The sequence below is a fragment of the Narcine bancroftii genome, chromosome 11, assembly GCF_036971445.1.
Source record: "Narcine bancroftii isolate sNarBan1 chromosome 11, sNarBan1.hap1, whole genome shotgun sequence".
NCBI classification, from domain to species: Eukaryota; Metazoa; Chordata; class Chondrichthyes; order Torpediniformes; family Narcinidae; genus Narcine; species Narcine bancroftii.
Genome location: NC_091479.1, coordinates 9,711,408 through 9,735,932, shown reverse-complemented (window position 1 = coordinate 9,735,932; position 24,525 = coordinate 9,711,408). Strand labels below are relative to the sequence as shown.

The following is a 24,525-nucleotide window of genomic DNA, read 5'->3' as shown; positions in this document are numbered from 1 at the left end:
ACAATTTATGTGATTTCAATCTATTACTCAAACAATTATCTCATACTCTGCAAATTGTGGAAAGAATATCAGTCTGATGCCAAGATGCAAACAGGGCTCGAAGCCAGCTGAAAGGGTTATTAATGCTACAAACACAGGTTTATAGGCTTCCACAACAAATTCAATGAGATGCTGAAACCCACCAGTTCAAAGGATTTCGTGGGACGTCAAGCCATAGAATTTAGAGCCAGAAGCATCCCTACTTATTGAAGTTGCGTGGAGTAGGATAATGACCCTGAACGTTCTGATTTCAAAGAAAAGAATACTACTGTCGCTCGAAGAGATTTGCTAACTAATCTCACATCTACAAAAAATTAACCGATGTGGTTCTCCGTGCAATCAAGGGAAAAAGTAAAATTCAACACTTTGCTTGGGCAAGAGAAAAGTTTTGTTTGCTTTAATTATAGTAGCCATCACATTGCTGTCTCCAGGCAAAATGGTTAAATTCTCAATCAATCAACATGTTCACTTTAGTGATTCATTCCAATCAGACTCAGCCAGATGTATTTTAGATAGTTATGAACTTACCATCAGATTTTTCACCAATTTCGCTTAAGAACCTGGACAAAATTTTACAGTACAAAACTATAAAGAAATATTGGGGTGTTGCAGTTAGCTCCACGCTGTTATAGTACCAGCAGCTGGAGTTTGTACCTTCTGCCCGTGCCTTCGTGGGTTTCCTCCAACCGTTCAAAACATACCTGGGTGTGTTTGGGTGGTGTGGGCTCATGGCCCTAAGGGCCTGTTACCATGCTGAACATCTAAATTAAAATTTAAATGTTTCTAAATTATTTTCTTTTTAAACTTTAAAGATTTTATCACAGGAATAAAAAGAAAAATTACATTTAAAAAAAAATAAAGTAATATAATTACAATACAACATCAGTAACCTAACTTAATTCAAACTAACCCCCCCCCCACAACATACAAGGACTAAAAAAAAAATTCTATATAAAAAAATGTTTCCAAATTATTAATAAATTGAATGTTTATATAGCTAGTATATTAGGTTGCTCTTAGAATGTTCAAAAAGCACAAATTATTATTTTCTCATTGTCTGTTCTGTAGATGAACATACTTGTTAACATTGTATTCAGAAAATTAGTTGAATGTTCACTTTAACAGTCTATACTGAGGTTGGATGAAGAAAAAATGTTGACAAAGACAATCAGATAAGTTCTTGCTATTCTATAATTCATCCCACTAAATTCAATTTCTTATTAAACATGCAGACAGAGGACAGAATTTAAAACGTCTATCCAAAAGAATGGCACCTCCAACAACTAGCTGCAATTTATCAACGAGAATTGTCAAACCACATGTGTTCAACATTTATAGATGAGGCGACAACCCATAACTTTCTGATGATGAGACAACAGTCACTAAACAGTTTATGATGAGGTTCACTTGGAATGCTTACATTTTAAAACTTCACAGCAGCTTTTTTCCTCAGTTCTGCACAATCTAACTTGCTTGATTACAAAATTGATCTTATTCAGCTGACTCAATGGTTTTCAAACTTTCTTTCCACTCACCTATGCCATCGGTGCTCTTTGATTAGTAAGGGATTGCTTAAGGTGGGATGTGAGTGGAGAAAAAAGGTTGAGAACTTCTGCTCTTGACCCAATTGTTATTGAAATATTTTCCTTTGGAGTTATGAAACTGTGCACATATCATGTCAATGAGGTACAATTAAAACTGCGGTTTTCAAACTTTTTTTCCCACCCATATCCCACCTTAAGCAATCCCTTACTAATCACAGAGCACCTCTGGCATAAGGATTACTTAAGGTGGGATATGGGTGAAAAGAAAAAGTTTGAAAACCACGAAGCTAACTAATCCCCAGATGTTCAGTGATGGCTGCAGCTTAAAGTGCCCCGAAAATTATAACTATTTAGAAGATGAATTAACAAGAGTGTGAAAATAGTTTTTAATGAAAACAAAGTACTCAAAAAATGCACCAGGGAATTACATGCCACCCATGTGCTGGTTTAAAATTGCTCATCAATCTCACTTTATAATCAGACATGAATGCAGGAATGTTGCCTGCCTGTAAGGGTTAAAAGCCCAATTCAGACATTAAGCAGGAAACCAAAGAATGTCCACGCAGAAAAGCAAGCCTCAATACTGCCATCTATTGTAAATAATCACTGCATGACCACCAGTAAGTTGGGTCTCGCATGTAGTCAACTTAAAAATAGTGAGGGCGAAGTAATTGCATACTCTTCATACATAAAAATCAAATTATGTTACACCATCAAAAGGAAAATAACAAGAATGAAGGAACATCTCGACTGCTGCAGGTAATTCTCTTCTTCCTTCTTTGGCTTGGCTTCGCGGACGAAGATTTATTGAGGGGGTAAAAAGTCCACGTCAGCTGCAGGCTCGTTTGTGGCTGACGAGTCCGATGCGGGACAGGCAGACACGGTTGCAGCGGAAAATTGGTGGGTTGGGTTTTTCCTCCTTTGTCTTTTGTCAGTGAGGTGGGCTCTGCGGTCTTCTTCAAAGGAGGTTGCTGCCCGCCGAACTGTGAGGCGCCAAGATGCACGGTTGGAGGCGAGATCAGCCCACTGGCGGTGGTCAATGGGGCAGGCACCAAGAGCTTTCTTTAGGCAGTCCTTGTACCTCTTCTTTGGTGCACCTCTGACACGATGGCCAGTGGAGAGCTCGCCATAGAACACGATCTTGGGGAGGCGATGGTCCTCCATTCTGGAGACGTGACCCACCCAGCGCAGTTGGATCTTCAGCAGCGTGGACTCGATGCTGTCGGCCTCTGCCATCTCGAGTACTTCGACGTTAGGGATGAAGTCGCTCCAATGAATGTTGAGGATGGAGCGGAGACAACGCTGGTGGAAGCGTTCTAGGAGCTGTACGTGGTTGATAGATAATGCAACTTCTTAAAGCTGCAGATGTAAATAAGGATTCAGGCATTTTAATGTGCTAAAAGCACAAATGTCTCTTGGAGAAAGTAACTGTTAAAAATTAAAATGGAGCCCAAAAGCAAGGACAATCAAGAGTTAACTTATTTCAAAGATGTTAAATTCTAGCAGTCTGCTGCTCTTCCTCTTTCTTTCTGTGATTGTTTTTAATATACCAACCTAGAAACACAATATTTTAATTGCAAAAATTAGTTCTGCTTTAATTTCTTATCCAGATTTAATTGAAACAGCCAGAAACAGATTGATCACAGATACTATTTTGTACCTAAATTACAGCAACTTATGTGCAAAATGATTGACAAACCACTGTCAGTCCTTTATGAAGTGTATATTCAATTTCACAGAGGAACATTAACCCAATGACATACTTCCAAAATAACAATTAAAATTTGTTTTTGCTTGATAAGAACATGTAGAAGAGCAAAATGATCAAACAAGAAATAACAATGTAGGGGGGGAAAAAAATCATACCTTGCACTCCACCACACTCTGGTCTGACTCACAAGTGACATAAATTTCATCCACTGCTCGGCGAAGGTTATCGAAGAGAAATGCCCAGTAGCGTGCCCTCAAATCAACCTTTCGGGGCTGTCGGCCTTTGGTTGGACTTTTCTCAACTGTGTTCTTCTCCACAACAGAGTTCAGTGAGGCCTTCTCAGTCGAAACAGGCTGCAGTAAAAAAATGAAGAGGGCTGTTCTATGACACAGTGCAATTACACAAGTGATCTCATACTATTTCAAAGTTAGAGCTAACTCGTATATCAACAGCAAAAGAAGGCACCTGCAAAATGATTGATACGTTTTATAGGTTCCTCAGGCTAATTGCTTTGCTTTGATTATGTTGAAACGCGTCAAATTGAAATACCAATCGAATTCTCAGCATTCTGTTTATCAATCAATATTGAGAAGACTGATCTCAAAGATTTCCCACTCCACAACCTAAAACAACCAAGTCAGTTACTAACCCAGCAAGAAAGAAAAGGAAAATAGCAAAAGCCAATCGACTTTCAAACAGCCCCTCGTGTACAAGAGCAGAAATCATGGAACCTGCAAAAGCCCATATCATCAAATAGAAACAGGAGATTGCGTGGACAGAAACAATGGAACAAAATATGGTGGGTACTCAAAAACATAAATGCTCAGGCAATGTGCTAAAATGAGCAGGGTTTAGAATGATCAAGGAATGATCCATAGATCAGTGAAATGTATGTGGAATCAACAACATGTGCAAAACTTTTTGGGTGACTTTACTGTCAGGCCAGTGATCAAGATACTCTGCAATAGTCCAGATCCTTAAACTTGAATTCTGAACTGGATAAGTATTAAAGTGTTAAGAACCTTTATACATAGGTTTATGAAGATCTTAAGCAATAGGTTAGCCCAAAGAGACTCTTTTCAGTTGAAGTTTAAAATTGTCTTTGACTTCAACTCTATTTTTACTGAGGCATTCAATCTTGGATAAAAGCTTTGAATAATACTGACATTTTAAAAAGTGCACCTTCCATAAAACACAACATTTCCTCAACATATAATTGACATTTCATGGTTGAATCAAAAGAATAAACTTGCTTGTTTGTGAGATCTTAAGTGGTATAGAAATACCTTCAAGTTTATAATTAACAATGAACTTGCTGCAGGTAAATAATAGTTGCTTGTCCATGTGAATAATTTCCAGTGAGTTCATTGAGAATGTTTTCCAAGCTACGGGGAGAATTTCATGGACATGAACTGTCACAGGATTTTTTTAATATGCCTGTACATCAGAATGAATAGGCAAAACCTCAGTTTAATATTGTATCCAAATTAAGGCACCTCTCTATTCTTCATTTCCCTATTGTACACTCTGGAGAGCCATTTAAGCTGCAAATTCTTTTTCACTACGACTTTGGAATGAGCCAAGCTAAGACACACAGCTAGCAAATGAGGACAATTTAAATTACTCAAGTTTTCCAGAAACAAATGTCAGGAGCTAAAGTGCTCGAGCATACATTTCATTTGAGAAATGAGTTTATTGTCATGTCATGTTTGCTGCAGCCAAACAGGTACTCAGTTTTAAAAAAAGACATTACTTCACATTAAAATTAAAAAAGTTAATAAATACAAAGATATATAAATAATAAATCTTGACAATAGCTCAAGGTAATATTTTATGATTAGTGTAGAAAACCCTGATAGATGTTACAAACTATTCTTGAAACTCAAGGTAATGGACTCCAAAAGGTAGCATATAGAAGAGGTTGTGTCCAGGTGAGGAGGATCTTTTATGATGTTGGTTGTCTTCTTGAGACAGTACCTCACATCGATGTTTTAAATAGATGGGAGATGGGAGCCATTGTCCATGTGAATAATTTCCAGTGAGTTCATTGAGAATGTTTTCCAAGCTACGGGGAGAATTTCATGGACATAATAACGTTTATCATCTTCTGCAGACTTCTTTGTTCCTAGGTACTCAAATAATCAAACCAAGCTGCAATGCAACCAATCAGTACATTTTCCACAGTGCACCCATAGATGTTTGACAGCATGCCAAAATTCCTGACTTTTAGAAAGTAGAGGCATTGGTGTGCTTTATTCATGGTTGCCCTGATGTGCTAGCACCAGGAGAAGTCTCCTAATTTATATACCCCAGAAACTAATCCTCTCCTCCTTCGACCCATCAAATAAGGATATGAGAGTGGTTTCTTGGCCTCATTTCTAAAATCAACAATAAGCTTTTTGATCCGGGTGAAATTTAGAATAAGATTACTCTTTTGGTACCGCCCAACCAAATTCTCGATCTCTACCTTGTATATTGACTCATCATTTCATCCAGCAATATTCAATCCACCAGATAATGTCTTTGCATCAGCTCAAAAAACAGAACTGCCATTTTGATAAGGGGCCAGAAGTTAACCGACACCCAAAGAATCATACCCTGTAACTAACCAGCTACAGTATAGGAAGAGTAAAAAGAAAAAAAAAATTTAATTCAGCATTCAAGGGTTTAAGTTCCAAAGCATTTATTTAAAAAAGGTAACCTTTTAGAATTTGTTCCCATGGTTCAGAACATTGTCACTCTGTGACTTTGCAACTAAATCTGTGAATGGCCTCAATGCCAAGTTTGACCCTGGCATGAGCTACAGACCAGCCATCAGACAATCATTCTTCTCCTTCTTTCTTTGGCTTGGCTTCGCGGATGAAGGTTGATGGAGGGGTAGGTCCACGTCTGCTGCAGGCTCGTTGGTGACTGACAGGTCCGATGCGGGACAGGCAGGCGCGGTTGCGAGGGAAAATGGGTGGGTTGGGGTTGGGTGTTGGGTTTTTCCTCCTTTGTCTTTTGTCAGTGAGGTGGGCTCTGCGGTCTTCTTCAAAGGCAGTGTATTCTTTCTTCTTTGGCTTGGCTTCGCAGACGAAGATTTAAGGAGGGGTATGTCTACGTCTGCTGCAGGCTCGTTGGTGACTGACAAGTCCGACGCGGGACAGGCAGGCACGGTTGCAATGGTTGCAAGGGAAAATTGGTTGGTTGGGGTTGGGTTTTTCCTCCTTTGTCTTTTGTCAGTGAGGTGGGCTCTGCGGTCTTCTTCCAAGGAGGTTGCTGCCCGCCGAACTGTCATATTGAGAAACTATTTCCATCTCAGCAAACATCACTTAGCACCATCCCTGCCTCACCTCACTGGCCTGATGAAACATCTCTGCTGCACAATTCCAAAATACCTGCCTTACCCTCCCTACATTTTAGGGTTATGTAAAAGTCCGTGGCTTGTGTTCTAACTGGAATTTAATCAAAATCACAAATAACATTCTTATTTGCTGATCTACACTTATTCCCAATCTTCACCAAGCAATAACCCGCTGGTTTAATTTGCAGAGTTACTCATGAAAAAAACCCACAACAGTTGATTCAAAACTACTTGTTAGAGGCATCGAGATGAAATGTTGACTCACATGGACTAGGGCATAACTTTATTGGGGAGAAAATTATCTTTGCAGTCTCCTGACCAATATTAACATCACTGCTGGTATACCGAATAAAATGCCCATCCTCAAATACACCTGGTACATGGAAAATAAAGGAAACTTTGCTTAAAAAGTGCTCCACAAAACATGACGTTTTTGAGAGAAGGTTCAAATAGTATAAAAATCAGTAATTTGCTGTGTTGTGTTCCACATTAAAATCGGTTTAACCAAGATTTTTTTTAAAACCCAGAAAATTATGTGTATGTAACCCAATCCAAATGCACAGATCAAGGTGCCATTTGGCTAATGGAAAGGTCATCTTCTGTCTCCCAGCTCCCAAACAGCCTTGACACCACTTGTTTGTTACTGTTCAATAACTGTCAATCAAGGCAGAGGAAGGAGGATACAACTGTAAGCTAAATGCTGAATTCAACCCTCCATTAGCCACAAGTAGGGGTCATCCTGAATTAGTGCAAGATGGTAATGTCAGTGCAGTGCCAGTATTTATCCCCAGTTGACTCTATCCAGGCTTGGCAGATATTTCAGAATAAAGCAGAGATTCTTGTTCCAGTACTAGCTAGTGGATGTAATAGCTATTTAATAATTTAACACAAAGGAAACACAAACATGTTAAGAATGCTGATATTTGCGATGCACTAAAATGCAAAGAGGAAAAATAGAACTGGGTTTAATTTGAAATACAATAGTTTACTGTATGAAACCCTACATGCTTATTAAAGTACACATGAACCTGCTCCTCCAGGGCCATCTCTCTGCCTCCACATGGTCATCCTTAACCCCAATCAATAGTTCCACATTCTCCTCAGCTGCGTAATACTTGAAACTTGACCTCGCATTGTATTCCCTTATTGATCACGATTGCTAAGGAACAAAATCCCTGCAATTTTGGAAACTAAACAACAATTTGATCTTTGTTAATTTGCTGTTCATCTGAAGCTCATCGGAATCTATCAGGTATAAAGCTTAATTTTTTTCCCCCACACATCCAATAGTTTAGCTCCATTTCTTTCGTCAAGATAAGGAGCCTGCTTTGTACAAGACTGGCTATGCATTTGGCCCTAAAAATCTCAATAATTCACCAAAACAAAATAACAAATAAAACGATACAAGGGGCGGAAATGCTATCGTAGCGGTTTGCACATCAGTCCCAGCAACTGGGGTTCAAATCACACACTGTCTATAAGGAGTTTGTACGTTCTCCCATGTCTGCATGGGTTTCTTCTGGAGACTCCAGTTTCCTCCCATCCTTCAAAACATACAGGGGAGCTGTAGGTCAATTGGGCAGCCCAGGCTCGTGGACTGAAAGGGCCCTGATGCCGTGCTGGATGTCCAAAATTTAATTTTAAAAAAATTTGACCTCTTTTATTGAAAGTTGTGTTAATTCAAATTTATTTTATTCCACAACTGCAGTGAATTTAAAGTAACAGATATTAAGCAGGTTACGTTATTTATGAGAATATGAAACGCAGGAGCAATATTTTTAAAACAAAATATTAAATAAGATTAGATAATTTGCTGTCAGAAAAATCAGTAGGAAATTAAGTACACAGCAAAAGTATATAAACTATCAGCCCTATCATGTTTATTGATGGTATTAACTCAGATTTTCTTTATCCATATTTTGAGCACAAGTTCTGCCTCTTACAGTACAACGGTTTCCTCTTCCTCTAGCTGACCTCAACTACTAGAAAGCTCAAAAGCAATTGGTTTCTTTTTTTTTTTTTAATTTTTTTTTTTAAATTTTTTATTTTAAAAGCAATTGGTTTCTTGATGCATCATAAACATTCCCTTTGCTCGATACACCCCTACACTTTTCCAGTTCCGATGAATGGTCTTTGACCCAATTCAATTGCTCAACTTATGAAAATTAGCAAAAAGTATTTTTTTTTTAAAGTTTGATCACATTGAAGATGTACTGCAGACAGTGTACAGTTCGAATTTGGATTCTATATCTTTAATCTTAGGGTGCTTTGTTTCCTACAAAACAATTGATCAGTATTGATTTTTAACTAAAACACAGCAACTCAATTTAATAAGAAAATTTCAGATTTAACAATTTTACATTGAGAGAGAGAGAGAGAGAGAACACAAGAGACAGAGTCCCAAATGACCCTGTCAAATTAAACTGGTTTCATATAAATTGCTTTATGCAAACAGAGAAAATTTATGAGAATGTATAGATTTCACTGTTTCATTAATATTTTTTGCACATCCAATCAATTATGAAATTATTGAGTTATGGGTCAAGAAACAATAAACAGTATTCTGTCAGTTTTGAGAGCAAATTGCATGTCTAAATGTTTAATGCTGTTTATCGGTGAGCAATGCAATACAAGTTGGTTAATGGGAGAATACTGTCAACATCAACAGGATAGCAAAAGTATTCAGTCAAAGTCCTATCCACTGAGCAAAGATATCACTAGCAGAAGCCTGCAGGCCCAATTTCAAACCACACTTGTCGAGTAAAGTCAACCAAGGCATGGGTGCCAGATGAATTCTAAAATTTATTTTATATTCAGTCCCTGGGAGACTGAAATGCAGCTTAGGTTTGTTTCAACATATGGTGAAATGCAGGGAGTATCAAAGTATAAGGTGGAGGGAATTAGGTTTATAAAAGTCAGCAAATATTGCAGAACATTTTTGTAACCATTGAAACATCAGATTTACACAAACATTCTATGCATTGTTCAGCAACTTCACTGTTTCAATGTGAACTCCTGATTTTGATTTTTTAAAAAATCACCTTTCATGATGCCCAGCAGCAGGAACCACAGTTAGATTACATGGGACTAGCCAAAAAAACACTCTCTCCCTCCACACCATCATTCACTCTACTGAATCGCGCAACAAACAATTAAAACCAAAGTGAGCTCCAGTTCGATTACATGGGACTAGCCAAAAAAACACTCTCTCCCTCCACACCATCATTCACTCTACTGAATCTTGCAACAAACAATTAAAACCAAAGTGAGCTCCAGTTAGATTACATGGGACTAGCCAAAAAAACACTCTCTCCCTCCACACCATCATTCACTCTACTGAATCGTGCAACAAACAATTAAAACCAAAGTGAGCTCCAGTTCGATTACATGGGACTTGCCAAAAAAACACTCTCTCCCTCCACACCATCATTCACTCTACTGAATCGTGCAACAAACAATTAAAACCAAAGTGAGCTCCAGTTGGATTACATGGGACTAGCCAAAAAAACACTCTCTCCCTCCACACCATCATTCACTCTACTGAATCGTGCAACAAACAATTAAAACCAAAGTGAGCTCCAGTTCGATTACATGGGACGAGCCAAAAAAACACTCTCTCCCTCCACACCATCATTCACTCTACTGAATCGTGCAACAAACAATTAAAACCAAAGTGAGCTCCAGTTCGATTACATGGGACGAGCCAAAAAAACACTCTCTCCCTCCACACCATCATTCACTCTACTGAATCTTGCAATAAACAATTAAAACCAAAGTGAGCTCCAAACTTCAGTTTACAACTCTCTTGCTCTCATTTATAGTCCATGAATCCTGGTAAACTTTCATCTACTGTGTTCAAAAGAAAATGAACTGAAAACAAGAGCACCCTCTAGTGTCCAAATGCAACACTCAGGAGTCCACTACCACTTTTAAATGCTTAAAGTTGAAACTCAACTAACACTTAATTTTATATCCTTAATTAAGAATAGCATAATGAAAAGTGCAAATCACTAATTTTTAACAATATAATGCAACTTAAAATGAATGAACCTCAGCAACACCAATGCACAAAATCTATCCATCGCCAAAGCATGGCCAAATATACCAATAATGTAACACCCACTTTATATTGGTCTGATTTCACCTGAATTGAGGGACCCTTTGATCTACAGAGTCAATCCATTTGGCCAAAATTTGTTTTAAATTAACCAAAAATACAAGTTTTCTAAACAATCACAAATAACAAAAAAAAACACAAACTAAATCAAAATATAAAAGTAAAATATTCAACACCTTGTTCATCCTCAAAACATGAGCAACAAAAACACAGATTAAGATTCCAATTGCAGGATTTAATATTGTTTGCTAAAATAAAAATGAATAGGAATCCTAAAAAAGTCAATTAAGAAATCCCTGCTGCTTATTCAATCCTTAAAAAAATGGTCGTTATATTCCGAATATTCACATTTCAATTTACATTGATTAGATCTTAATATGAATATTTAATTTTTCTTTATTATTTTTTTCTTTCTTTATGGGTCTCCTTAGGAGAGTTGGGTGAAGGGGGGGGGGGTCTTTTCTTCTCTCTTTTTTTAATATATACAAAAAAATAACGTCCATGTTTATGGTTAATTATTGTATATGTCATATATTATTTGTTTTTTTGAACAAATAAATGTTTAAAAAAATCCTTAAAAAATTCAATATCTACAATTATAATGAAAACTACTGAGGTAAACTTGACTCAGAATAATTATTCCCTCGGTCATACCACAGCAATACGACTACTAAGCTTGTAATGCAGTGAAACAAATTTATACAAGCAGATTCTGCCTTAATATAGGACAATCCATTTTATAATAAAATGTCAAGATATAGTGTGCATGGACTTCAAAATGTATTAAAAATTATATTATTAAAAACAGCATTCCCAATCATACCTGCTTCAAGAGCCTCTGTGAACTTGGAGCGGATCGTTGTGACTTCACTGCTTCCCGTATTTTTCCACCAATGTGAGTCTTAGATTTTCCTGAAATAAATTCATAAAAGACTGTTGATGATAAGAAAATAAATTAGTTTTTCCCTAGTGAAATTCATAACTAATGTTATTGAAATAAGAGCTTTCATTCTTGAAGCATGAAAGTAAGATAATAGGGTTTAAACACTTTAAAGTAATATAACACGGCTGTAGCGCCACTGACGACAGAGCGACAGAAGAAAATGCTTGGCTCAGGTTGAGATGCTTAATTCTCTTTTCAGCCAACTTTTTAATGATACTTCTGGTCCGGAAGTGATGTCATGACCCCCCCCCCCCCCCACATTGCTCGGTTCATGGGTTTCACGCCCAAGATGGAAGGGGTCTGGTGCCATCTTAGCGTGGACCCACAGAACGCGTGGTCGGCCACCATTTCAGGGACAATTCACATCTGAAGCCACCCCCCCACCCCACCACATGCCACTACAATGGCAATACAAAAACTTCAGGAAATACTTGAACATTATTTTCCAGATGCTTTCACCTCAAAAACAATGAGTTCCAATCGTTTTCCCAAAACTGTTGCAAGGACAGATTGCCATGTATATTCAGTCACATTAGTATGCATTATAGGTAAAGGATTCACAGTGAGACTTGGCAAAAGGGGGCTTTATTAGAAATAACTAAAGTGGAAATACTGCCCAAGACAGAGACCCCATCTGCCCACAACAGTAGCTAAAGATGCTCATGGCAACCAGATATTTTGAACACCTTCCTTTTCCTCAACCAGAACCACCAGGTAGTCAAAAACAAATTAACTGCTTATTCATTTCTAGGCATTGGAGTGACCAGAAGCATTCATTTATTAGCCAACATCTCAGAAGTATTTCCCCTTCAGAAAATCATGGTGGAATTAGGAAAAGTTTAACAAAGCCATGAAAACAGCTTGTTGACACAGAAAAATAAAAATGGGGTACTACTTGTAATTCTAAGTTTATTAAAGAGTAAACCCCAGCGACATTTCAAAGGATAGTTTACTGACACTCAACATAAAACCAGAATAAGCCAGCTAACAGAAATTGCTTTCCAAAACTGAAACCCTGAACAAAGGCAAAAGCAGATCTTGAGGCACACAATGAAGCCACTTCATAAAATACAAGCATGTTCTTTCCCAACCTCTTTAATAATGAATGCACACTTCAAAATAAATGTCATTAATGCTTTAAGGGTCAAGGAACAGCTGATTTTTTTTTTGGATATGCCTGTCTTATCCAAAAGATAAGAATAATAAGAAAGCATTTCAAACTCAGCAGAGAAATTCCACTCAGATTCCCACTTTAAATGAGCAACTCCAGTTTTTCTTTTTACCAATATTCGAATAAAAGTTAAAAATATTACTTTCATAATACTCCCCATTTTCTGAGGAAATATTAAAAATTGCACTCAAACTCAGAATTAAATAACCTAATTATTTTCCAGTCAATCCAATTTATCTCCTGCAGTGCTTAGTGCCTTATCTACTTCTCTCATGGTTTGTTATCCCATACCCACTTTAGGATTGAGACTTGCCAAATAAACATAACAGATGTGACAAATAAAATTTGATGAGAGCCATTATCTACAAAATAAGTTAGCGAGGCAGCCTGTCATTATGAACCATTTTAAACCAGTAATTATGCTGAATTTACAAACGACAAACCCCAGCTCGCTTTTATTGATGCTCTTGTGGTACTAAAAATATTGATCCCTTCAAGCCATATCCCATCACGTCCATTGATTTTCTACTGTTTGACTATGTAACCTGACCGCTGACAGCCCATTCGAAGGATCCACTTTCCCAATAATCAATACCATGCCCTCGATTCACCTGGGGAAAATTTAGCATCGTCTTAGCTGCTTCATCTCTGGATGCAAAGGCAAAACATCCAGGCTGTAATGGAAAGTGGAAAATATCCAGCATGACTCAACATTACAAAGCAATACATACAGCCGTAAAAGGATGTAATTGCGTAAACACAAGTTTTTTTTTTAAAAAGGCCATTGCTATCCTTTGGAAGAGAAGATAAAAAGGGCAATCCATCTGCATCTTCAGCTAGATTTTTCTATTTATTGCCATAATTTGTTCTGTGTTAATAAAATACATTTCACAATTTGATAGTTTTCTTAAGAAAATTGCCCCCGATGATCTTTTAGAGGAGTTTCCAGAGCGTGAAGATATTTGACTCTTCACCAAGACAAGATAACATACCACAGGATCTCAAAATTAGCCCAATATATAAAATTATTAAGTGATGGGAAATTGCTTACATTTCAGAATCCATCACTTAAAGACAATACGGTATTTAAATTTGCTATTTTCTCGTTTTAAAAAAAAGTTCAATTTATAATGTCTTTTACATCTGTTTCATGGGAAAAGCCAATTACTTTGTGCTTTTAATTCTCACATACTGTATAGCAGTCTTCAATGTGTGGCCGACATAATGGCTGAGATGATTATATACTAGTTATCGTCGCATTGCAAACTCCTACATTCGTGCTATCTTGGGGGAGGCACCCTGAGCAAAGTGGGAAAATGAGGAAGGGAATCAGCTGGGTCCAAAGAAAAAATGATCTTCATAAAGGCTTCATATAGGAAAGGAAGTTTCCAATCAAGGCAATGCAGAACCAACATTATTAGGCATGAGAATAATTTTAACATTTCGGAGTCAAAACAGAGAATACAACTATAACCAAACAAACAAAATGAATTCAACTATTTCAGATAACCAGCTTTTCCTATGGGTAAGAATCAGATAATTCTGATGGACACCCATCTGTTAGTTTCTCTCTCTCTCTCTCTCTCTCTCTCTCTCTCTCCACAGATGCTTCCAGATCTGCTGACAATTTCCAACAATTTTTTTTCTTTCAGATTTTTGGCATACACTGTGTTTCGCATTTTCAGCAAGCTTTTTTACCTCTCAAATGGCCATATTCATCTTCCTCCACTTGTCTTGACTTACGATCAACTTGTAATCATTTCCCTCCATTAACTGGCACAGATATTTCATTTGGACTCTTTACCCTCCCCACCTCTGCAATGTAAAAACAAAACTTTTCTGTTGAAAGATCAGAAAATGCTAACTGATTCTCCACAGGATCCCAATATTTTTATTGAATAATTACAGCATTTTCTTCAGCTCGAGTTACCATATGACAGAAAGAATGCGATAGCTACAGGAAGCATGCAGAAAATTTTACCAGGACTACAACTTTAATTAGGATGAAGAATTGCCAGATTGGAATTGTTCTCCTCAGAAAAGGGATTGAGAGGTGATCAAGAAATGTAGAAAATTGTGAACGATCCAAAGAGAGCAGCCAATTTCCAGAGCGAAGATAAGAGGTGAACTTTTAAATTACTCGATAGAAGAATTAGGGGGGAGTGGTTAAAAAAAAGGTTTCCCTTTTTATAAAACAGCAGGGATCTAGAAACACCATTCAAAACAAAGATGGTGGAAAGAGCCCTCATCATATTTCAAGTGCATGAGCATTTGAAATGTCTTCTGAAAAGTGTAATAATTCATTTCCTCTTTTTTTTTACCTTTATGGAGTGGATGCGCAAATGGCCTCTTTGTTTGCATAATTTTTATTGGTTCCATGTACTGGCTGGAAACTTGGGAAGAAAACTATTAATGCCAAATCTTAAAATGAAAGCTGCATTAATTTCACTACTGTGACCCACTTCTAGTTTTAGGCTTACACAAAATAAAAATGGTAACAAATTGATAATATTCAATTTGTCACAAGTGTTTTGTCAACGCCAACTGCAATGGTTACTTTCCACTTCACTTGACTACCATCTATTGATAAGGTTTAGTGTTCCATGAATTTCACTCAATATACGAAAAAAATGGAATAAAAAGCCATTGGCTCCTCATACTTCGTCACATTCAATCAGCTGATCATTTACCTTGACATTATTTTTCTGCACAAATTCCATGTCTTAAGTTTCTCTTGATGACAAAAAAAATCCACCATTCCCTACAATGAATATACACTGCACTCTTCAGTAAAAGATTCCAAAGATATGGACAAATAAATTTCTTCTCATCTCTAGCCCTTATTTTAAGATGGTTCAAGACTCAAAAACCAGGATATCTTTTCTGCATCCACACTGTCAAGTCTTGTAAGAAGATTACAAGTTTCAATGAGATTGCCTCTTGTTCTTCTACATTCCAGAAAAGCCTTGGTCAACCAAGAATCTTTCCCATACTCTCTGTACACTCCCTTTTACTTTTTTTAAGGTAAGGAGATTTTTAAAAACTGTATACGGTAAGTCCCTGGCACCGGAATTCAAATAACTGCCAAGCAAAATTGATGGAAATAAAAAAAATTAAAATAAATATGAATAAAATAATAGAGTAAAAATACACATTTTAAATTGTAAAGTGAATGTTCTTTGGATGGGAGCAAATATTCAGCCAGCGGAGTTCCTTGGTTGTGCTTTGCTCATAGCAGCTGTTTGAATGAAGTTGTGTGAAACAGCAATGGTGTCACCCAGGATGAAGACCTGGTTGATGTCGCTCACCATCTCTTAAAATGTCTCCTCATCCCTGCTTAGCAAAAGTCACCCTGGTCAGAGTCTTAATCTGTAGACTTGGGGGAGGGGGGGTTAATTATCTATAATGTTATTGTTCAAATTTGAGGTGGTTCTGTGGGGAGGGGGAGGAACCTGCAGATGCAGCGATGGTTAAATGTTTTCAATGAAAGTGACTGAAAACAAAGTAAAATGTTTTAAGATTTATATATTCATGCAAGTGAAATTTGTTCAGTATAACACATTATACTATTTTTGTCTTTTAAATTGTCTGTTCTTAATGCAGGTGCTTTTGTTAGGCATTGAAAGAGCAAGTCTCAAGCAACTGGAAAATACACTTATCCGGCATCTACCAATCCCTGGACTAGGGGTTTTACTTGAGGTGCAGTCCCACCTGTAGAATTGGGACTATATTTTTGAGATGAGAAGAATGAGATTATATCATTGAACTAAAGTCAACCTTCCCTCGAATACAACAGGTAGTGCAATATAAAAGTGCAGAGTATAGTGCTGCAGAGAGGAAGATCAGTTAAAACACTGCAGGTCAGTGTTACTTTACACAAGATCAATCTATTCAATGGTCTGATAACAGTGTCTTTGAAACTGGTGGTATGTATTTTCGAACTTGTGATTTTATTGAACGCTATCTGAGCCAAATACCTATACTGCTTCCAAAATCCCAACATCCTCAAGTGGATAAACAAGCCACATTTGTTCTCTTCTAAAACCAACAGGACACCAGGAATGCTCACATCGACTCTTTGTTTGCCTTGCAGCAAACAAAAGTTGAAAAACATCATGTATTTTGCATTTTTAATGTATTATTATGTGACAATAATAACCTTTGAACTAGCAATTGACTAGCTTTCTAGTTTAGAAAATCAATTTAAAATTCTAATAACTCAAGTTATCTTTCAAGTGTTGCAGGCCATCAATTGCATCCAACTTTATCTCTAAACGTCAGGTCTTACAGAAATGCAACCCAATTCACATTCTCAGGACAGCCCAAGATAAACTACATTCAACAAAACTGGTTTTAAACTATTAGTCATAGTTATAATGTAAACAGAAAAAGAAATTCATTTAAAACCTACCATCGTCATCTTTATTTTCCAAGGGAACACTCCATGCAATCAGGTTTCTGGCAGCTCGACCTTCTTGTGCAACTATTTTTCGGACTTTGTCATGACTATTGGATCTCTGGAACGAGGCCTAAAGATTAAAAAAAGAATCAGTGTGGACTAATTTTCATGACTGAAAATAAATTACTTCCTCAAATGCTCCCTCAATATTCTCTAGGCCAGTGGTTTTCAAACTTTTCCTTTCCACTCACATCCCCCTTTAAGTCATCCCTATGCCATCGATGCTCTGGGATTAGGAAGGATTTGCTTAAGGCGGGATGTGAGTGGGAAGGGAAGGTTGAGAATCACCGCTCTAGACCCCAATTGTTACGGAAATATTTTGCTTGAGAAAAATTGTCATTGGGCCCAATTCCTAGGGATTACTTAAGGTGGTATGTGAGTGGAAAGAAAAAATTTGAAAACTACTGCTCTAGATTCATTAGTAAAGAATTTCAACACATCACTCAACATCCAGCATGGGTTTTTTTCACCACCCAAGTCAGGTTGAGGAGTGATCACAAAATAGTCAAACAACTCTTCAGTGTATTTACACTTTGTGAGAGTTCAAGGTTACCAGTGGCAAAATATCGAACATCATAGATGTCATTGCCAAGTGACATCCTGCTATTACCTCCAGTTTGGAAAAGTTGAGAGTAAAAAAAAATTGGCAGCTAAACTTACCAATTGTCTGTATATGGTGATTGCAGTGTGACGAAGTGGAGCAGAAATTGCACAAGAATAAAAGGAAAAACGCAGACTATGATGGAAATCCACAGCGAAAATAAAGTGATAGAAATATTCATTAGGTCAGACAGAACCCATGAGGAGATTTTACTGCCTGCTTTTTATTCCCTGCTGATACTGCTTGGTATTGATGTGAAGGATCAATTAATACAAGATAAGTTGGATGGTTGGGAATAAAAAACATATTCAGGCAATGAATTTCCCTACCAAGATATCTAGTTTATACATTAAAGGCAAAAAACAATTAGTTCTAAAATTCAAGTTGGGTTAGGGGGTAAATTAGAGAAAATGAGAGAGAGAGCAAAGGAAATGCATTGAAGAAGTTTGACCAACTTCTCTGGCTACCCATCCCATAGGATGATGGTGGTTTCCTTTCAGTCAGTTTGAGGGGTTTGATATGGGGATACCCCACTCCTCAGAAAGGAACAGTGTGTGCGTCAATGGATTTAGGTGAGTAGGGGTTGCACAGATCCTCTCGACTTCCCCTCCCTCATCCAGTGGCATGGTGAGGCACAAAACGGCTGGGGAAAGTTCTGTTGCAGTGAATGGCCAGACCAAGCTTCAAAGCAAGGGATGTCCTTTCCGCGCTCAAGGCATGTGTCTGCTAAATGGTCGTTGACCCTACAAGAGGATTCGCCCGCCCTTTTGACAGGTCTGGTTTTTCATCCTGAAGTGTCCAGCCACCCTCCACACCAGGCAAGCCTGTTGGTGGATCCAGTTTAGTCGCCAACCATGTGACAGGTAGTACTGGGTAACATGGTGCCAGCAGCACTCAGACGAGTGACCATGAAGCAGCAGGAAGATCACAGACGTCCAAGCAGTTTTCCTCCTGTGCAATTTATTTTATTCTTAAAATAACTTTAATAGAAATCACTTTAAAGGTATATTTTCAAAATATGTATGTAATTATAACGGGAGCGCAGCCCTGGGAAGCTCTCAACTGATTGGTCTGTACAGTTGAAGATCTTTTTAATTCCTTACACTGTGCATTAAATTGCAAAGAAGAAAACATCCAAAGTACAAATTTCAAAGAGACCTCACTGAATGATGAACACTATCCGTGGAGGCTGCAAGGTTCAACGACATGACACCATACCATTGGGAATGTTTGCAACAAAAGCAAAGAGTTAGGGTAGGATATTATACACCCCACCACTTAGATTACGGCTCGAAAATATGTATAATGTGAATCACCAGATTACAGAAATGTGATTGCATGAAACAAGGAGCAGAATTAACTATTGCCAGAATTGGAAATTTATAGTTATAAGATTGTATAAGCTAGAGTGGTTTCTGAAACATAAGGAGCTGGACCTCACTGCTTATTACAGTAGTAAAGAATTCCTTATCACAGTTGAAGTCTGAAAATCCAGACTCTTCAGGGATTGGGTCGGTCCAGATTTTCCGGATTCTTAGGAGTACTTTAAAAATTAAAATTTTAGGAGGAATAAAGAGGAGATGAACAGGTCAATTTTGATAGGTTATTATTATCAAATACAGCATGCTTCATTTATCAAAGCGAGCACTGTTGAAGACAAAGAAAAATCTCGCTGTGTCTGGCGCTTAAGCATGCACGCGTGCACGCAAAAGCCCACTAAATTTGAAAAGTTTGAGAGTTTTCGAAAAGTCCAGATTTCTTGGACTTCCTCTGTACATTGATGTATACCTGCAGAGCTATTAAACAGCTAATGAATCTCCACTTTATCCTAACCCATCTGGTGAATGACTCCTCGTACGCCACGAAGTTTAATACGATCAGTCCTGGTGGAGAAGCTGCCCTGAATGGGACTAACCCTTCCCCCCCCACCCCGCCCCTCTCTCTGTTACTGGATTCTGGACTTCCTAATGGAAAGGCCATAGTCTGTCCTGGTCAGAAGTAATGTTGAGCACCATCACACTGATGGCTCACCTAGATCCGGCTCCAACAGAGTCATCAAGTTTGCAGACGGACACTGTTGGCTTCATCACCAACAACGATGAGTTGCACCGCAGAGAGGAGGATGAAAATCGTGTGATGTGGTGTGAGATAACAACTGGAGTCTCAATGTGGACAAGACGAAGGAGATGATTGCGGACATCAGGGAGAACCAGGGACAACCACCCTCCACTCCACATTGTTAGCTTGATCACGGAGAGAATCTAGAGCCCAAGTTCCTTGGCATCCACTTAAGAACACATGACATCTCCTCACATTTCCATGTCAACTTTCTACACCTGACTGGCTGGTCACAGGGTGGTATGGTGCACACTGTAGAGCATGAGATCAGAGAACAATCCATAGGATTGAAGAGAGGCCCAAGGGATAAATGGGATCTCTTTCCCCTCCACCTCCATTCCAGGATCATTGTCTGAAGAGGGGCCACCAAATCATCGAGGACCCCTGTATGTAGCATCTTCCAGCTACTCTGGTCAGGAAAGAGATACAGGAGTATCAGAGCCAGAACAGCTTCTTCCCACGGGCAGCGAGACTGCTGAACGGCTGATGAATGCTCAAACAATCCCTACAAGCCTCTACTATTTATTTAACACAACATTTTTTTTTAAATAAATGTACGTACTACACATTTATTGTGTTTTTGCACCGAGGAGCAGAGAAGGCAGTTTCGTCAGGTCGTACTTGTACAATCAGATAATGAACTTGAACTTCAAGGTGGTTTTAGGCTCAGTCTTTTGTACTCCCTATTAGCAGGATGGCCACCTTCTCTGAATACATTGCCCACAATATTGTGTGTTACAAATACAATTTATAAACGCAACAACCATTTCATAAACTTTAAGCTATCTGTTATTAGACACCAATACGAAATAATTAAAACAATTTAAAAACCTCCCAACTGAAGAAATTTAAATATACAAAGCAGTACACAATAAACATGAGCACCAATGGGAGAAAGTGAACTGACATTGGTGGTAGAGCTGTCATAACATCCATATTGTAGCTTGGACACCAGCACTACGCGCTTGTATTGACTACAATATTAACACTATTTGCTCACATTTAAAGACATGCCATTTGAGAAATGGGAAAATCACGACTTCCAATGCCTGCAGGAGTGAAGGAAGGGGAAAACTGGTGATAAAAATAAAATGTGTAAACACGCAGTGAAAACAGTTTCTGAAGTGATATTGAGTACATGCCAACTGAAGTACTTTCAAGTTTACAGAGTACATTCACAGTCAACAACAGAAAGGTTCCTTCATCAGAATATTACTAGATTAATATTTACAATGCAAGACTGGGCAGCTGTCCTCGGTTAAACAGAAAGCCTTTTATTCAAGCAGAAAAAGATACAACTTAACAAAAGAAATGACTCCTAGAATAAAACTACAAACGGATTACTACAGTGCCAGGTCGAGAGGAATCTGCAGGAAAGCAGCAATAACGATCAGCTGACAAAAAGAGAATTTGAGCTTTCTGGTGTGGAATACATGGACAAAAAAAACAAAAATTACATACAGAGAGAAAGTAGAGCCAACAAGTTGATTCGTCAGGATTCTCGCCCATCGAAATACTTCAGTATTCACGCAGCTACAGTTAAAGGCCACACTCTGTCTGCACCATCTCTAAAATATACTGTGCTTAACGATATGATCATCTGACTAAACAAAAATAGACCCCTTTTCATCCTGCTTAGTTGTCCAACCACGCCTGCTTCCTCCGAATGAAACAAACAGAAGTTCTTTTGGAAAGAGACAGAGGCAATGGGACCCTCAGTCCTCTGAGCTTTTTGAATTCTAAGTCCTCTGCAGATTTGACACGGTGGACAGGAATTATTCTTGCTCTTGAATGAACACTCAGCTTTCATTCAATGGGCCATCATTTAATAAACATATTTTACTTTCCAAATTAAACACGAGCAAATTATTAAATTAGCAGAGGTAGCTAAGCAAAGTTAGCTGCTTTCCTACATTCTAAACACCAAACACTTAAAAGAAGGGAACTACAAATTTTCCCCTATCCAAAACTGGAGTGAAACCTTTCATAAGCCAAAATGGCGTAAAGCGAAGAAACAGTTACCATTAATTTATATGGGAAAAAATTTTGACCATTCCCAGACCCAAAAAATAACCTATCAAATAACAAACAAAATCTAAAATAACACTAAAAGAGACCACTTTGCTACTAGCAGAACCAATAGCCACTTCAGTAGCTTTCAAGATTCTTTCTCTCTGCGTGTAAATAGTCTTCTTTTCGTTCTTTGGCTTGGCTTCGCGGACGAAGATTTATGGAGGGGGTAAAAAGTCCACGTCAGCTGCAGGCTCGTTTGTGGCTGACCAGTCCGATGCGGGACAGGCAGACACGATTGCAGCGGTTGCAGGGGAAAATTGGTTGGTTGGGGTTGGGTGTTGGGTTTTTCCTCCTTTGCCTTTTGTCAGTGAGGTAGGCTCTGCGGTCTTCTTCAAAGGAGGTTGCTGCCCGCCAAACTGTGAGGCGCCAAGATGCACGGTTTGAGGCGTTATCAGCCCACTGGCGGTGGTCAATGTGGCAGGCACCAAGAGATTTCTTTAGGCAGTCCTTGTACCTTTTCTTTGGTGCACCTCTGTCACGGTGGCCAGTGGAGAGCTCGCCATATAATACGATCTTGGGAAGGCGATGGTCCTCCATTCTGGAGACGTGACCCATCCAGCGCAGCTGGATCTTCAGCAGCGTGGACTCGATGCTGTCGACCTCTGCCATCTCGAGTACCTCGACGTTAGGGGTGTGAGCGCTCCAATGGATGTTGAGGATGGAGCGGAGACAACGCTGGTGGAAGCGTTCTAGGAGCCGTAGGTGGTGCCGGTAGAGGACCCATGATTCGGAGCCGAACAGGAGTGTGGTATGACAACGGCTCTGTATACGCTTATCTTTGTGAGGTTTTTCAGTTGGTTGTTTTTCCAGACTCTTTTGTGTAGTCTTCCAAAGGCGCTATTTGCCTTGGCGAGTCTGTTGTCTATCTCATTGTCGATCCTTGCATCTGATGAAATGGTGCAGCCGAGATAGGTAAACTGGTTGACCGTTTTGAGTTTTGTGTGCCCGATGGAGATGTGGGGGGGCTGGTAGTCATGGTGGGGAGCTGGCTGATGGAGGACCTCAGTTTTCTTCAGGCTGACTTCCAGGCCAAACATTTTGGCAGTTTCCGCAAAGCAGGACGTCAAATAGTACACACAGTTCAACACACACACAATGTTTATTCACTCTAATCAAAACGCTAACTATGTCCAGTTTTACACTAAACTTACAAGCTCTCTTTGGCTTTTCTGACTTTAGGACACATCTTGCTAACCAATGCACAAAATAAATTGAGATAACGCACAGATGGCCACAAACACCGCTCAAAGCTATGGCAGCTTGATGCTGAGTGCAGTTCCTGGGGTAGAAGCTTGGTGGGTGCCACTCTCGTTGCTCTGGGTGGGTGCTGGCTCTATAACGGCTCGCTGCAAAAGAAACACTGAACGCCATTTTCGCTTTTCGCCTTTTTTTCCCCCGAGGAAGTGAAAATCATCTTTGGATTTCTTTCCGTTCGCAAAAACAGGTCTTTCAGTGAAGTGGCAAAAAGCAGGGTTACCTGTCTTGTCAAGAATTTTTGGCTCTGATGCAGGGATTCAACCCAAAATGCCAACAATTCCATCACGTCTCCACACCCTTGCACCCCCCCCCCCCCACCACCTGATGGTACTCAAGCCACCGAGTTCCTCACAAAGTTTGTTTTTTTTTGCGCCAGTGGGCTGATATCGCCTCAAACCGTGCATCTTGGCGCCTCACAGTTTGGCGGGCAGCAACCTCCTTTGAAGAAGACCGCAGAGCCCACCTCACTGACAAAAGGCAAAGGAGGAAAAACCCAACCCACCAATTTTCCCCTGCAACCGCTGCAACCGTGTCTGCCTGTCCCGCATCGGACTTGTCAGCCACAAACGAGCCTGCAGCTGACGTGGACTTTTTACCCCCTCCATAAATCTTCGTCCGCGAAGCCAAGCCAAAGAAAATATTTGGAAAAGTAACCTGCTGAGTCTGATTATCTGCATCCAAAAGAGGCGGTCATGGAAATCACGGATAAAGGAATTGTTACTTTTCAAAATTCTACAGATGGTTCAACAATTTTGGTGCAAATTTAATCTTGTCTATAAAAGGCTCGAGGGAATTGGGAACAGTTAGCCCAACAGCAGACAGCAAGAACCGAAATAATAAGTCATTAAAAAGTCATGTCATAATAAACAATAACAATCAAAGAACACTCAGAGTAACCTGATTGACCTCACTATATAAAATATTCCTAGTTTTCTACTCTTTAGTCAGTGATTGAAAAGAGCCAACTGTAGCTGCAATTTTGATTGGGTACAATAATGAAGAACTTTGAAGGCTGCATTCTACAGACAACATGATACTCAGGTTCTATCTGCCCTATTTGATTGTATAATTGCTGGAAGAATATTGTGATTGTCAACTTGGTGCTGGGAAACAATTTGGTACAAATTAGTCGTTTGTTTGCATTTTCCA

The 24,525-nt window shown here is 38.9% G+C and overlaps 1 protein-coding gene across 3 annotated transcripts in view; it reads right to left on the bottom strand.

The window, feature by feature from the left end:
- Positions 1 to 24,525, bottom strand: part of LOC138745470 (tetraspanin-3-like) — a 437,564-nt gene that overhangs the window by 227,731 nt on the left and 185,308 nt on the right. For all 3 annotated transcript variants that reach the window (XM_069902530.1, XM_069902529.1, XM_069902532.1), the window contains exons 8-10: positions 17,280 to 17,397; positions 11,578 to 11,666; positions 3,450 to 3,647 (exon numbers count right to left, since the gene is read on the bottom strand). In XM_069902530.1, the coding sequence (XP_069758631.1) occupies positions 3,450 to 3,647; positions 11,578 to 11,666; positions 17,280 to 17,397 (405 nt within the window). The remainder of the gene's footprint in view (positions 1 to 3,449; positions 3,648 to 11,577; positions 11,667 to 17,279; positions 17,398 to 24,525) is intronic.